This window comes from Gracilinanus agilis, chromosome 6 (genome assembly GCF_016433145.1).
Source record: "Gracilinanus agilis isolate LMUSP501 chromosome 6, AgileGrace, whole genome shotgun sequence".
Lineage (NCBI taxonomy): Eukaryota > Metazoa > Chordata > Mammalia > Didelphimorphia > Didelphidae > Gracilinanus > Gracilinanus agilis.
In genome coordinates, this window is record NC_058135.1 from 260593464 (window position 1) to 260610317 (window position 16854).

At 41.6% G+C, this 16854-nt stretch overlaps 1 protein-coding gene across 1 annotated transcript in view; it reads left to right on the forward strand.

Annotated features, from left to right (window-relative positions):
* LOC123251539 (intraflagellar transport associated protein) overlaps positions 1-16854 on the forward strand; it is a 91348-nt gene that overhangs the window by 60208 nt on the left and 14286 nt on the right. The window contains exons 4-6 of the mRNA XM_044680830.1: positions 10507-10631; positions 11989-12060; positions 14793-14859. Of these exons, the coding sequence (XP_044536765.1) occupies positions 10507-10631; positions 11989-12060; positions 14793-14859 (264 nt within the window). The remainder of the gene's footprint in view (positions 1-10506; positions 10632-11988; positions 12061-14792; positions 14860-16854) is intronic.

The following is a 16854-nucleotide window of genomic DNA, read 5'->3' on the forward strand; positions in this document are numbered from 1 at the left end:
AAGAAAATGTTTTTGAATTATGCGATAATGACAACTGCCGAGGGATTGGGCCAAACTTTATGATAGGGTTTGGCCATGTGACCTGAATGATGGTTGTGGAGATATATGAAAAGCAAGCTTTCAATGCAGGTGCCCCCTTCTTCCCCCCAATACATGCTGAGAGTGGTCTGGTTTGTATTTCGAACTATCAGGGTTAAAATGAAAAGGCTTTTCTACCAGAATCAAGGAAATTTGCCTCTCTTCTCTTAGAAATATCACTGCTTTCTGGAAAATACATAATCAGGCTGTGGTTAGTACCTAATTTTTCAAGGAATCAGTAGCTTCAACCTTTTCAAGGAGTGTAACCTTTTTCTTAGATCTGAAATTAGATACTAGTTGCAGTGGTGGTCTTGTAAGGGTGATCTCCTGTAAGCTTGCCTGTTCAGTATCAAAAAGAAATTGAAATTCCGTTGCTGCAAAATAATGAAGCCTTTTAAAACCTTTAGAAAAACTTTTGTTTCATCTGTATTGAAGTTTTGACTCAGAAATGCCCAAAGAAAAGCTCTTTCAGGTCTCAATAACCTCCTTGTTCTCTGAAATATTGCTGTTAGATTTATAAAATGTATTATGTCTGACACTTATTTCAAAGCAGGAAACATTAGGGATGAGATGAAAGGGTAGAAAAGGACTCTGATGAAAAATAGAAACAGAAAGAGGATGAGAGGAACACTTAGGTAGCAAATTTAGATTGCTTCATGTAGATAGCTGTGGAAAGTGGCTGGCTACCTAATCATAGCTTTGGGCCACCCGGAATTCTAGGTTATGCCCATATCCACCATTTTCAACATTATCACACTGAAAAAGACATTTTTTCTTTTTGCTCTGCCAGAGGATAATCTTTTGCTAAAAAAAATAAAAATAGGTAAAGAAAAGCTATTGCAAGGAGAGTTACTCTGAATTTGAAAGGTGAAGAGCTACCTTCTAGAGTTCTCCCTTTGTATTTGTCCAATACTGAGAAGAAATCCACAGTTGTGGCCTAGTTTTCTTGAGTCAGAGAGAGAGAGAGAGAGAGAGAGAGAGAGAGAGAGAGAGAGACAGAGAGAGAGAGACAGAGAGAGAGAGACAGACAGAGACAGAGACAGAGACAAACAGAAAGATGGAGGACAGACAGAGAAAGAGAGACAGACTAAGAGAGTGTCCAAGACATATGCACACAGAAGAAGAGTCATCAGTTTCCTTTTTGCAATATTTCCTTTTGATATTTAAGACTTTCTCCTTATAAGAGGGAATAGTATAGATGAGTGTTTTAAGAAATTTTTAGAGAAAATTCTAGAGAGGTGGAATGTGCTGAGGTAGGCAGCTCCTCTCTACCACCCGTCTTAGGTAGCTAAGGCACTACATTGCAGAGAAGTATAAATTGCATTGCAAATAGAAATTCTTCATTCAGAGTTCCCTGTGCCAGTGAAACCCTAGGTCTAGTCCCTGCTCCCAGTCTGCAGTTCTAATCCCATTGATAATATGGGATTCATTGGAGCATACAGCTCTGACGCATCTGGGACTTTAGTGATGTGTATGTGATTAACGTGTGGATGGAGAGGTTCCCATCATCCCGTGAGATCCAAGTTTGTGTTTAGGAAGTAGCACCTGAGCTGAGCCTCGAAGGAAGATAGCAATTCTGAGAGCTGGAGGTGAGGAAGGTCTGGACAAAGCTCCAGGCAGACATCTGAAGGTGGAAGGCAGAATAGTGAGTTTGGGTAACAAGCAGCACCGTATTTTGTTAGGAACAGAGAAGAAGGAAGGCTGCAAAGGAATTGGAACCAGATCTAGAAAAGCCACAAAGGTCAGGCCGAGGAGGGATTTTTAGCTTTTTTTTTTTTTTAAATCTTAGAGACAGGAGGGAGCTTCTGGAGGTTTTTGAGCAGGGAGACCAAAGAGTTGGACCTCTGCCTTGGTAGGAAGTGAATTTTGACAGCTGTGTGGAGGACTGATGGAAAGGACATGGAAGGAAAGGAAAGAATCCAGTCAGGAGATTATGAGGGCCTGAGGGAGTCGAGCAAGAGTATGGATGAGAGAGGCCAGATAGGCAAAATTGACAGCGAGGTGGGAACAGATAGGGGAAAGAGGCCAGGATGGCTTTGAGCTTACAAACTAACAAATAGGGAGGTTTGGAGGGAAGCTGGGTGTCAGGGGGCTAAGTTTAATTTTAGACTTTGAATCTTAAGACCATAGATGAGAGCTCAGAATTCATCTAGTCCAGCTGCCTTGAGGCAGATAAAATGGTGGAGAGAGGTCAGGACTTGGAATCAGGAAGACCTGAGTGTGAATCTTACCTGAGACACTTCATAGCGTGAGCCTGGGCAAGTTGCTTTGACTATTTGAGCCTCTGTTGCCTCTGATGTGAAATGAAGAGGTTAAACTTGTGGATTTTAAAATTAATATTCAGTATCTCCAAGATATATTTATAGAGATTTATTAATATTTAACTAGAGAGCTAGAGAACATGGAGAACGTTCCCCACTCACTTCACGTGGAAGAGAGAGCTAGGGCAACAGACACTGGTCACCACTCAATTCACATGGAAGAGAGAGGGAGAGGGGGGTTAAACAATCATGCAAAAGATGCATGTAAATAGGAAGGAAAAGGAATTGTGGGTAATACAGAAAGGAATCCTGGTCAGTGCAGTTCCAGGGGTTCAAGATTTTCCAACTATACAAACTTGATGATCTCTGGCCCCTTCATTTTATAGTTGAGGCAGTTAAGACTCAGAAAGGTCTGGGGCCACCTGGGATGTGACTCTAGATGCTTTGAATCTAGGGCATGATGACTTTATCTTTTCTATCCCATGATGACTGTGAGATGCTGGAGGGACAGTTAAAAAGGTCTGGATGTGACCCTGGGCAAGTCACTTCACCCCCATCACCCAGCCCTTACTGCTCTTCTGCCTTGATACTTATTATTGTTTCTAAGAGAGAAGGTAAGGGTTAAAACCAAACAAAGTGTGATTTGAAAGAGGAGAAGGTTTTGTTGCTTAGTTGTTTTCTCAGCTGTATCTGACTCTTTGGGACCCCATATGCAGTTTTCTTGGCAAAGACACTGGAATGATTTGCCATTTCTGCCTCAAGCTCATTTTACAAATAAGGAAATGGAGACAAACAGGGATAAGTGACTTGCCCAGGGTCACACAGTAAGTGCCTGAATCTGGATTTGAACTCAGGTCTTCTGACTCCAGGCCCAATATTTCTCTCCATTGCATCACCTAGTTGGTCTGCGTATATAGAGATTCGAGATCTATGTGTAGGGACATAATTGAATCTATGGCATTGGATGAGATGGGTTAGATTAGGTGGGTTCAGAGAAGAGGGCCTATGACAGGCATCTAATACATTTATATTGATTGGTTGTGCTAGAAGTAAGATATGGAGAGAGCGGACTGAAACACATCTCCCTCTAAATAATATGTAGCAGCTTTTATGAAAAGATCCAATTATAATAATAGATGGAATAACAGGTAACATTTCAAGTCCTCGATGTCTCTTATATTAATGTAGTGCTGGTATGGATTAATTCCCTCTGAGCTAAACACATAGACTGACAGAAATGTGACATGACTTTTGTTGAGGACCAATGGGAAGTTTGGCAAGGACTGTGAACCTCAGCAAGCACTGAGACCCATATTGCATTTCTAGGTATTAAGAGTGCTTTTAACAACAGATCTTCATGCTAATTTTAGCAGCAACGAGTTTCCCCAAATTCCCTATTTGAGATTTTGTTGCTTATAAGTGAATTTTTACCAATTAATACTTTTTCACATCTTTAGCACCTTTTCACCCCCAAATCTCAAAACACTTTATAAATACCAACTCATTATCTTCAGAACATGTCCTCAGGGAAGGTAGAACATAATTAAAAATAAGAGTCACTGTTAGAGTGGTGGCATATATAATCACAGTGTTTGGGGAATGGGGTAAAAAGGGGAAGTTATTGCTCTGAGAGCACAAACAATGATTTGTTAAATTCTTTTATATTTTTCATGTTAAAATAAAAGTGATGCCCACTTTAAGCAAAAGTTCTAAAAAGGGCCCTGCCTTGGCTCTTCATTGCTGAATATAGGCCTTGAATTGAAGAAATTGTATACTATAGATGTTTTCTTCATGATAGGAGGAGTGTGAGAAAAAAAAGAATGAAATGAACAGAAAATATCATTGCCTCCTTCCTTTCCCTCACCTTCCATTTCTAATTGGTCCCCAGTTCCTTTCATTTCCATCTCTGATCTGAGACATCTTACATATCCATTTCTATCCATCACATGACCAATTAGTTCAGGTTCTTATTGCATAAAGTATATTGGGGCATTAGAGATCATTTGGTCCAATCCCCTCATTTTGCAGAAGAGAAAGATGACATTTGTGGACCTCATCTCTTAAATGATTTGGCCTCAGTGGCACACGTTAGAGTAAGAGTGAGAAACCCAAATTAGAACTGGGGCTCATGAAATGCCCCTCTAACTTGGGTTGGCCACTGCCATTGCTTCCTACTTAGTCTTTTTGCCTCTAGTTTCTCTTTTTGCCCTTTTTTTCTAACTGTTAGCATTAAAATTATTTTGAGAGATTGATTTTGTGTATCAATTCACTGATTATGCCAGCATTAATACCCAAAGTGATATAAATAAAGCCCTCTTGATAACCAACGACCCTGAAGGCCTTTAGGCAGTTCTACAAATAGAGTTTTAGGAGCCTCTCCTTTGACTATCCCAACACATCTCTAATTGGTAAATAGTTAATTAGGAGATATTTCATGGAAGGGGCTCTGGAGACAGGAAAAGAATCCTTGTCCTCATATATTAACTAAATTTTTGCCTAAAGGAGGATATTCTTTGAAATTCCTAAGGATAAAGCAAATATAAAAAGCAGAGTTTCTGACCTAGAACCCAGACACAGGAATACATAAAATTATCTCTCATCCAGATCCCTAAAATTAAAAATTAACATAGTATATGCAGGATGAATTTTCATGCTCCTTTTGAATTTTTAAAAATTGTTAATCCATCCATCATCAAAAATCACCAAATCATCCAGAACAGCACAGAGGCTTACAAAAAAATAAGCACTCGATAAAGATTTGTTGAATTGATTGAATGACACATGATAGATTGTGAAAAAGACAAAAGAAAGACCTAAAATACTTTAAGGAAATTCCAGAAGTGAGAGAGCACTTTTTTCTTTTTTTTTTTTCTTCTGATAGGATCAGGGAACACCTAATGGAGGAAGTGATGCATGAGCTGAGCCTTGAAGCAAGAGAAGAATTTCAGTAGCAGAGATATAGAGAGAACATATTTATTCATAAATGTAGGGAGGTGTGAGAGAATAGGATGAAGATCTGAGCACAGCTGGTGATCCAGTTTCGTTGTAGCCCATGGAATACATTTAGTATGAGAAATAAAATTAGAATGGGAGGTTGGGGCCAGAATGCACAGGACCTAATTGCCAGAGAGAAAGTTTGTATTTTAGACTATAGGCCAGCAGTCAACAAACTATTAGAACAAACAACAGCACTAACCAAATCAGACCCAATCCCTGTTTTTGTTCAGTTTACATACTAAGAGGGGTCGTATTCTTAGCTTGGGCTGCTGTACAAAAACAGGCAGGGGGCTGGATTGAGCCCTTGGGCAGTAGTTTGCAGACTCTTGCTCTAGGCAAAGGATTGACACCCCAGGTGCATAGATAGACAAAAAGCACCTAGCTACTTTTGATCACTCTTTACCTTTCCAAGTAATCATACATCATCTGTTTAATAATTTACTGTGGATTTTTCCAGGAGTTGAAGTTAAACTGTTTTGTAGTTTGTTGAATATACTAGTTTATCTTTTTAAAAAAATCAAGCCAACATTTGCCCATCTTCAGTCCTGTGATGCCACTTTTTCTCCCCCTATCCTGGAAAACCATCAACAGTAGCTCAGCAGTCACATTACCCAGCTCCCTTAAGGGTAGACGGACTTCATCTGGGTCTGGGGACTTGAGTTCATTGATAACAGTTAGGCAACTCATTATTTCTTCCCTTCTCTTTGATTTTGGTTCCCTTTTTATCCCCTTTATCATATTTTTGTGTCCAATGGGTCATTCTCCTTGATCAAAAAAATAGAAACAAAATAGGAGTGAGTATTTCTGCTTAACACAATCATAGAATCTTCAAGGTAGAAGTGACCACAAAGGCTGTCTAATCTGACCAAGAAAATCCTCCCAGTATCATGAAGCACTAACTGGTCATCAACCTTTGTTGGAAGATTTCTGGTGATATTTTCTCTCTGTTGTCTATGACCTCCCACCTCACCCCTATAAATAGAGGTCTTATCTCATTTTTATACTCCTTGTCCGTAACATAGTGAAAACAAACAAAAAAACCCCAACAAAAAACAAAAATCCAAACTCTCTTTTTTTGTTGTATTGTCTCACTTTCATTTTTATATATTCCTTTTAAAATGTGACTTTATTAAAACACTCTAGCCATATTAATAACTGTATGCACCCACCCTTTTTTAAGAATCATTTGCGATTGGGTTGTCAAAATTTCTTTCTTGAATCCTTAATTCCTCTTTTTAAAAATTGAATCTTATTTTTTTTCAATTTCATGTAGAAACAATTTTTGACAATTGTTTTCTGACATTCTGCAATTCAGACTCTCTCCCTCCCTCCACCCATTCCAGAGACTCTAAACGGTTGCTAGAGATTATAATAGTGCTTTCATGTAATACATATTTCTATTTTTCCTAGTTTGTGACTGAAAACACATAACCCATATATAATTGAAAAACTCATGAAAGAAATAAAATGAAGGATGGTATGCTTTTGATTTGCAATCAGAATTCAATAGTTTCTTCTTTGGCTGTGGATAGTGGTTCTTTTTTTATTTTTTAAATCATGGGTCCTTTTGGGTTATTTTGGAGCATTGCTTTGCTCATAATGGTTTAGTTTTTCACAGATGATTATCATAATATTTCAGTTACTATGTACACTGGTTCAGCTCATTTCACTTTGCATCAGTTCATAGAAGTCTTTTCATGTTTTTCTGAACTTATTCTGNCATTTCACTTTGCATCAGTTCATAGAAGTCTTTTCATGTTTTTCTGAACTTATTCTGTGCATCATTTCTTAAGGCACAGTAATATTCCATTATAGTCATATGCTATAGCTTGTTCAGCCATTCCCCAACTGATGGACACCCCCTCAAGTTTCCAGTTCTTTGCTTCTCCAAAAATATTTTTGTACCGGTTGGCCCTTTTTCCTTATCTCTGATGTCTGAGATACAGACCTAGTAGTGGTATTGCTGGATCAAAAAGGGCATGCATAGTTTTATAGCCCTTTGGGTATGATTCTATGTTGTTCCCCAGAATGGTTGTATCAGTTCACAGTTCCACTAACAGTGGTTTAGTGTCCCAATTTTCCCACACCCCCTCCAACATATATCACTTTTTGGCCCTATTTGTCAACCTTATGGGTGTGAGGAAGTATTCCAGAGTTGTTTTAATTTGCATTTCTTTAATCGGTAGTGATGTGGAACATTTTTTCATATGAATATGGATAGTTTTAATTTCTTCATCAGAGAACTGCCTGTTCATATCCTTTGACTACTTGTCAATTGGGAAGTGCTTCGTATTCTTATAAATTTGGTTTAATTTTCTAATATTTGAAAAAATGAGGCTTTTGCCAGCAACACTTGTTAAAAGATTTGCCTTGCATTAATTCCTCTTGAGCCAACTTCCCTTTTAGAGTCTAAAGTCAAAACTATATTTTCTTTGAACTTTTTGAAATCTTAATTCTGAAAGTCTAAATGGCACACATAAGGTTGTTCCTCTCCTTATCTATCACAAACTCCAAGATTATAGTTTTCCTTTCATACTGTTGGGAAAAATGGACCAAAAACTTTTGGGAAAGACCATTTACCCTCTGAGTTAGTCCACCTCAGCAGTATGATCTTGTTTGCCCCATATAACTACTAAGAGGACTGCTATATGACAGCATGTATGCTCTTGCCTCTGTTTGGCTAAATAATCATAGTAGGTGAATTCCTCATTGAAATCCCATTGGTTAAGGAGAATTCTAGTCCTTCCTCACCCCCCCCCCCCCAATTAACCAACTAATATAATTAAGACCTTTTACAAAAGAAATATTAGGTCAATGGTTCTCTAGGGACAGATTGAGTGAAAATTTTGAAGAATTCTTTCAAGATAGATTATCTAACAAGATGACACAAAAAACATGGTTAAACAGAAAGACGTTTCCCTATGACAGGTCTTTGTGCCACTAAGAATACTGATCTTGGAGTCAGAAGGCTTAGTTTTGATTCTCGTCTTTGACACAAGCTGTATGACCCTGACCAAAGAACCTTAGTTTCCTTATATGATGATGTCCTTTTGTCACTTTTTTCTCTTTGTGACCCCATTTGAGTTTTTTTTTTTTTTTTTTTTTTTGGCAAAGATACTAGAGTTTTTTTGGCATTTCCTTCACCAGCTTGTTTTATAGATAAGGATTGAGACAAACAACCTCAAGTGACTTGCACAGGGTCAAACAGCTAGTAAGCATCTGAGACTGGATTTGAACTCAGGTCTTCCTGACTCCTGGTCTGCACCACCTAGCTGCTTCTAATCTGTAGAATGGGGAAAAGGACTTGCACTGCATGTCATTGGCTAATTGGGAAGAAAGTATCTTATAAGTCTTAACCTGCTTTGTAAATGTAAATGATTAGGATAATAGGATGAGATGTTTAGAGCTAGAAGTACCTTAGAGATTATTTAATTTAGCCACTTCATTTTACAAAGAAGAACCTGATGTCTAGATTGATAAAGGAGTTACATGGATATTGAAGAACAGTGCTCACATTTGGACCCAGGTTCTCTATTTCTGTTCTACCCTGTTTATCATCTCATTCTTATTTTAGGCTGATGAGGGCCTGATAGAAACAGCTCTGGGACATATCTCTATTCTGTTATTTTTATTGTTATTAATATTAATCTTTCATGTTGTTATTGATAGATGAGTGTTGCATTCAGTTTGAGAAAATGTATGTCCTTTATTTCAACAATTCCTAGCTTGCTTTATGCCAAAACGTTCCTTGAAAGGTTTGATTTGGGAGTGAATTGGTTTAAGTAAAAATCTGCAGTTGCTCCTTTTGTTAATTGGTTATTTAAGTCAGAGTTCCCATTCCTTGTGTTGTGAGATTAATGATTTGTGTTGTGTTCTCTTTGGCAGCACAAATATGAGAAGTAGAATGCTATAGAGATGATTAGGGGTCATGCAAATTCATTTCGTGTTTCATATTAAAGAAAAAATTTCTTGTTGCCAACTATAGCAAAAGGGATCAAATGGTGGTGTCCATTTATGTTTCATTTTGAAGACTTGGTGGCAGTGATGTTTGGGAAGAGTTGAGAGTCACCTCCAGATCCATCACCAACTGCTGTTTAGCCCTCTTTGGGTCATGGTAATTTCCCACAGTCATTGATGCTGATTTTTGTTTCTATAGGTGGTGTCTATTTTAGCTCTTCAAAGACTCTATGATCTTGTAGTTGGAGATATGCTTCCTTCCTTCATTCTTTCTCCCTTCTTCCCTCCATCCTTCCTCCCTTCCTCTCTTTCTCCCTTTCTTACTTTTTTTAAAATAACCCTTACCTTTTGTCTTAGACTCGATACTAGGTATTGCTTTCAAAGCAAAAAAAAATGATAATAGTTAGGCATTGAAGTTAAGCGACTTGTCCAGGGTCACCCAGTTAGGAAGTGTCTGAGATCAGATTCAAACCCAGGACCTCTTGTCTCCAGGGCTGGCTCTCTATCCACTGAGCTACCCAGATGCCCAGGAGATACCCTTTCAATCAGGACAGGTGTTTTATTGTCATCTGGAGAAGAAAAATCATTTGAGATGCACTTTTATTATTATAGAGACCTTCAAGTAGGAGTATGCTATGAAGGGAGGCTGAAGAGTCATTTTGTTCAGACATCCTAAATTATGACAGACAACTTTCTTTCCCTGACACATACATAACAAGGTCTTGCTTACAGGAGGCAATTAGACTTTCTGTTTTATAACTTGATGAGGAAAGCTTTAGTTACTCTGTTTTCTTGTGACAATAGGAAATGTCTATATACCATTATTTCCTTAGCTATTAAGTAGAATAAAAAGTTTTCATGCCATAAGTGGTATGCTTGTAAAGCACTTTGAAATGTGTGCAAGAAAGTGCTATATAAATAAAGTTTTGCTTGGAAATGGAGCATAGAGGATGTTTCTTTCTTTTTTTTCTTTTTTTTTTCAACCCTTACCTTCCATCTTAGAATCAATACTGTGTATTGGTTCCAAGGCAGAAGAGCAGTATAAGGACTAGGCAATGGGGCTAAGTGACTTGCCCAGGGTCACATAGCTAGGAAGGGTTTAAGGCCAGATTTGAACTCAGAACTTCCCATCCCTAGGCCTGGTTTTCACCACTGAGCATCTTAGCTTCCCCCATCTAGAATGTTTCTAACATCAAGTCACTTGTGCTTACAGATCATAAACCTGGCACAGACTCTTCGGGAGCCCTCTTTGCCACAGTCGTGTTTCCTCGTGATCAGCAAGTCAGAAATGAGCACCTCCTTGCCAGTCCTGTAGCCCCACCGCCCGAGGAGGAGCAGGTGATACCCTGGGCATCTCCATTTGTTTGTGGCCTCGGTCAGGACCCTCAAGCCAGAGGTCTGGTGCTGCCAATGAGCGTCCTTGAGCCTCAGTTTTCTCATCTATAAAATAGAAATCATGAGATCCAGCCTGGAGAATTCCTGTTTCAGGCATGCGGTCGAGTAGCCCCTAGTTGTGGCATCTCCCAAAGAGAGTCTTGGAGGTTTGGGGGCTGGGAGGACCAGGGACATCTCAGCTTTGCTAAGGACAGTCCAGAGGCTAGCTGGGATCAGGGTGGTGAAGCTTCCTCAAGGGATACGGCTTGGCCTCTTCCTCCCCACAGCCTTGGAAGGGAGGTGCTGGAAGCATGACGGTCAGTTACTCCAAGGGAGAAACTGAGGCCTAGAAGAGGAGATGTCTCTTGCATCTGGTCACATGACCAGTAAGGATTAGAACTGGACTTGAATTCAGATCTTCCCTCCCCAAGTTGTGTATCTTTTGTGTTAGGCCACGTGTCTCCCTCACTCTGGCTCTGGGAGACCCCCGTGTCCCTCCAACACTCAGCTCACCTCACACCTTCTCCTCGGTCCTGAGTCTTCCCCCAGCTGCCAGGGCCTTCCTTCTACACTGACCTGGGCTTTTTTCCAGGTATATTTTGTACGTTTTCTTTACTGTGGGAGCTGCTTGAGGGCAGGCACTGTGCTTGTTGGTAAATTCTTGTGGCTCACTAGTCCCAGCTCATCCTGTCTGTTTAAGAAAGCGTCTCTGCTGGAGCACGTGGCTCTGCCGAATGTCTCCTCTCACCTGACTGCCTTTTGATGCTAGAGGGCTTAAGCTGGAGCCCATGAATGTGTTTCTTTAAAAATTGTATAATTTTATTTCAATTTAATTGGTGTCCTTTGTAATCCACATTATGCTGGGCAAAGGTCCACAGGCCTCCTGGACCAAGAGTTCTTACGCTGCTCTGAGGTTCCAAACTCCGGGCTGTGGATGTCCCCCAGATGTCCTCCCAAAAATACTAGAGCCAGTCGGCCGTTCATGGTTTTTTTCTTGAACCCAGTTATTAATTTTTCCTTGGATTTCTGTTTAGAGTAAGGAGTTCTACTGTGCTTGTAACCTGGAGAAAAAGATAAAATTCACTTATTTTTGGTCTTAAATCTCCTGCTTCAGAGCAGCCTTAATGTAACTCTCTCTTGCTGGGACATGCTCAGGAATGCAGAAAGAGCAGCCTGAAGACACTGTCTAGGCCCACTGGGCACATCTCGTTAATGGGAAAGAGACGGGATGGCTGGCCTGACCTCTGAGAGGAGTGGGCAGTGGCCACACCTGGCTCTGTGCCATTTCATCTCCTTTCATTTTGTTCTCTTGTATTTACAGATTGTGATTGATGAAGGCCAGAAAGTTGGCATTTCCAGTCACGGGGACCTAAAGTGGGCAGGAAAGGTGAAGGTGAGGCATGATGTTCCCTTTGTCCACCATCAGATCCACCTCTGACGGACTGGCCTTGTGGGCCTGACCCCAGTCCCATTGGGAGGCCTAAGAAGCATCATCTTTCCTTACTGTTCCAATGGTCTTTATTTTGTGTTTGTGGTGGGTTGAGCATCCTCCCTGTAAGAAGCCTGGCCGGTAGAAGGATCATTTGTGAGAGAGAAAAGTGATTCTTGTTCCCTGTAGAATATTCTGAGGAAGAAACACAGAACCACAACAAATGCCCAAGTTCTTCTTCACAAACATTAATAAGGAAAATAAGTGGAGAGGGCCAGCCAGAGGGCTCCGGAGCCAGAGCATCTGGTTTCCCATCTGGCCTCAGACACTTCCTAGCTGGGGGCCCTGCGCCCTTCTCCCTCACCCCGTCCATTCATCTGGCTCTTGCCCTTCTGCCTTAGAGTTGTTACTAAGACGCAAGGTAAAGGTTTGAAAAAGGAAGAAAGAAAAGGAATGGAGGGAGATGCTTTTTGAATGCTGATGAATGACAACATGCCAGCAAGGGAAGAAGGAAGCTGTGACTCCAGTCATTTTCAGAATTTTGAGAGAAGCTCTTGTTGTCTGAGAAATAGTGGTCTGTAGTCTGTATTCGTAGAAATCCAACACTGTGGGGTTGGGACTGCCATCTTAACGTCCTTTGTCATGGATAAACTATAACTTGAGGAGGGATTGAGGGGCTTTTTGCCGTGACTCCTATAGGTCTTCTGCTCCCAAATGGTGAAATCATTTGATCATTTCCACCCTCTGGTGTTCCCCTGAAATGAATTAGCTGGGTCTGAAATGTTCTCATTTTGTTAACCTAAAATGGCTCATTTTGTCTATGTATTGTGAGAGGTAATATTTCACCCAGAATATTTATTTTGCAGCGATGTGCTGCCGTTCTGTCTGTAAAGGTCATTTGCTCTGCATTTTACTTAAAAGACATTTTCAGTTGTATTTGTTTGAAAGAACACATGCTTGGCTTTTGGTTTTTCCCCCTCTTCATCTTTCATGTTAAGTTCCTGAGACAGGATGATATTGCTTTGCAGAGGTCTTGCCTCAGACACTTGCTCAGCTGTGTGACCTTGGGCAAATCTGCCGCCCTCTCTCTGCCTCAATTTCCCCCTTAATAAAATGAGAAAAAAATAATAGTACCTACATTGCAGGGTTATTGTGAGAACCGAATGACAGAACATGTGGAAAGCACTTTGCAAATGCTAACATTCTCTGTCCACATCGGCCATTATTATCTTTGTCTTCTGCTTTCTCGGTTGGCTTCTCTGAGTCCTAAGAGGGCACTGGGGGTCGCAGGGGCCTTTTGCAGATGCTCTCTTGTTATCAACACAGAAACCTGGGGGCTCTTTGGGTGACCTGTCCCCCTTCCCCCACGGTGGGCAGAGTGTTTTTGCTTTGGGTTCATCAGCAGCAGAGTCCCAGCTCTGGATCCCCCCCCCCCAACTCCCCCCAGTCCCCAGTCCCACACGGACAGTTCTAATTGTTAGACTGTTCCTGTAGACAGAACCTTGACAGAAGAACGAGAGACCCCATTTAGATAGTGCTTTGGTTTGTTTTGGGGTTTGGGTCTTATAGGATTATTCTCTTACAAAAATGAATAATATGGAAATATGTTTCTCATGTGATAATACATATATAGCCCAGAAAAAAACTCTCCCAGATACATATTGGGGAAAAAAGGGGTTTGAAGGTGCCCAGAGCACCAGGTGTCCAGGAGGTACTCAGTGCTTGGGGGGCAGACGCCCAGGTTACCCATTTCACGAGGAGCCAGGGGAGGTGTGGAGGCTCACGGCTGTCCCAGAGTCACCCATTTAGATAGATGTCCCACAACAGGATTCCTGACCATAGTCCCAGTGCCGTAGCTGCTGCTCCATGACAAGGTCAGAGGATCCTAGCCATAGAATGACGGGCACCTCTCAGGGTGACTCCCTTCTCCCCGGGCATGTCCTCATGACTGCACCACATGGTGGCTCAGTGGAGAGAGTCAGGCCTGGAGATGGGAAGTCCTGGGTTCAAATATGGCCTCAGGCACTTCCTAGCCATGTGACCCTGGGCAAGTCACTTCACCCCCATTGCCTGGCCTTTACTGCTCTTCTGCCTTAGAACCAATACATAGTATTCATTCTAAGACAGAAGGTAAGGTTTTTAAAAAAAGGCAAATATAAACAGAAAGAAAGACAGTCCGTTGTCATGGGGAGAAATAGCACATCAGGGGAAGCTGTTAGGGAAGAGGGGAAGAGTCAGCAGGGCAGCCTGCTAAGGAATGGAGGCTCGGATGTCCTGGCTTCTATCCCTAAAATAGAGGCTGTGCGGGGCGGTGGTGGGGTAGGGGTTGGGGACGAGACAATAAGAAGGAGAGACTGTGGGGGCAGGTGGCACTTCCAGGGTTAGAAGCCCAGAGGGCAGGGAGCTTGCTGGGGCAGAGAAAGTCCAAGAGTTAGGGGGGCAGCGTGGAGAGGCCGTGCCAGCCACCAGGCTCCTCCTGGGCATCTCTAGGAGAGGCGGAATCCGAAGGCTCTGAGCAGAAAAGCAGATTCTGCAACTTCCTTGGGAAACGTCTCCAGAAACTCGTCATGAAGAAGTGGGTATCTCCCCTGTTTCTGTCTCTCCCTCACTTTCTCTCTCTCTGTCTTTCTCTCCCCCTCATTTGTCTCCCCCCACCAACATATCCCTAAAAATGGGTTTGACTTTTCCCCCCGCAGGTAGACAATTTCCTAGATTTGGAAGATTTTGACAGGGATGAAGAGACCGGCCACAAGCTGAGCCCAGGTATACTTTTTCCTTTGCCCTCCTTGGATTTTTCTCAAAACTAACAAATCTGGAGGGAGTCTCTTATTTCTAGCAAAATAGCTTCTTTTTTGCTCTCTATGGAGACAGTAAACTTTGAACTAATAAAAACTACTTTGAGTAATGTGAGTTCCAGCTCAAGGTGAAAGATGAACCTCCTTCCTGTTTTAAGGGATTTGCTATGCTTTAAGCCTCCTCCTAGGCATCAATGTTTCCCTGAAGATCTTAATGCTGCCTTCACTGATTCCAAGATAGAAGAGCAGTCAGGGCCAGGCAATGGGGGTGAAGTGACCTGCCCAACAAGGAAGTGTCTGAGGCCATTTTGGAACCCAGGACCTCACATCTCTAGGCCTGCCTCTCTACTAAGCTGTCTAGCTGCTCCAGTGATAATGGCTTTTGAGAAAAGTTATCTTTCTTTGACACTCTCAAAGTGTGGACACTTTGGAGAAGGTCTTGTTTCCTAAGCACTCGATTAGATGTACAGGTTTTCACAACTTCTGGCCAGTATCTGGCCCAGGTCAGCTCAGAAATCAGAAGAAACCATTAGCTCCAAGACCTTGAGTCTCAGTTTATTCATCTATAAAATGGGGATTATGACTTTGAAGGATACACAACTCAGAGTGAATGGGGAGGTGAGGATCAAATTAAATAATGTATTGTAATGTGCACCATAACCCCAAACACTGGTAAATGCGTCATTATCTCTGCTCTTAGAGAAAATTGAATGTTTTGGAGAGCATAAAAATGCCTGTGGAGAGAGACTTTTGGGACTTTTATTTCCTGCCAGTAAAGGTGTGTAAGTTTTATGTGCATTAAATAAGTCTTCATTATTCATTTAGGTAATTTCATAGGCCCAGAACAACTAGGGGAGCCACAGTGCACGCCTGGCTGGGTCAGTAGTCAGGAAGACATGGATTCAAATCCAGTCTGAGGCATGTCCTAGCTCCATGGCCATGAGCAAGTCCCTTCAACTTTGTCTGCCTCAGTTTCCTCAGCCATAAAATGAGGATGATAAGAGCACCTACCCCTCTGGATTGTCAAGAAGATCAAAGGAGATATTTATGATCTTTGAATATGCTAGATAAGTGCTAGTTTACCATTAATGATTATTATTATCATCATTACAAACAGTGTCTTTCCAAGTGGCCTCTAAGCACTGGAGAGATTTTTCCTTTCAGAATCTGCTCTCTTTATTCATTCTTGCTTTTTTCTAAAGAGGTCCTTCATGGAAAACAGCTAAGAAAGAGGTCCTGCTGCTAAGTGTTGGGAAGGAACCAAAGCTCAACTGCTCAGAATGAGCAAGTCACCACCTTTCTGTCCTAGGGGGAACTTTTGAATAGCAGATGAGGTCTTGCAGAACCACTGTAATGATTACAAGCACTCCAGGGCTGGGCTATGTTTCTTTATGCATAACTTGGGCCCCTGGAAGAGAAGAGAGATCCCGCACCCTGGGGAATTGGAAAAACAGTGTGAGCCTCATTTGTAGCCTTCAGGAATCAGAGCAGGAGGCAGACAGGGATTTATTGCAGATGGAAACATGACGTTCAAAATGGACAACTGACAGCAGAATTTTAGAGAATGGCCGCACATTCCCCAGACAAGCTGGCTTGTGAAGGCCAGTGTTTGCAGTAAATGCTAGTATTTTATTGAAGCTATTTAAGGGAAGAAGATCTTTTCTTTTCATCTCTGTCTGTATTTCATTCCTGGTTCTCCCTAGTATGTCCCCTGGCTGGGATGAATTGGCTCTTCAAGTGAGGCCTACTATCCCAAATTCTGCTGGTCTGCAGCTCTCCACTGGGTGCATATAAATTGTAGGTGTTCCTGCTGGACCAGGATGAGCCTGAAGCTTCAGTTTGACACTTTATTATAGTAGGAAAGTAGCAGAACTTAGTGCAGGTAACTTTCCTTCCTTCCTTCCTTCCTTCCTTCCTTCCTTCCTTCCTTCCTTCCTTCCTTCCTTCCTTCCTTCCTTCCTTC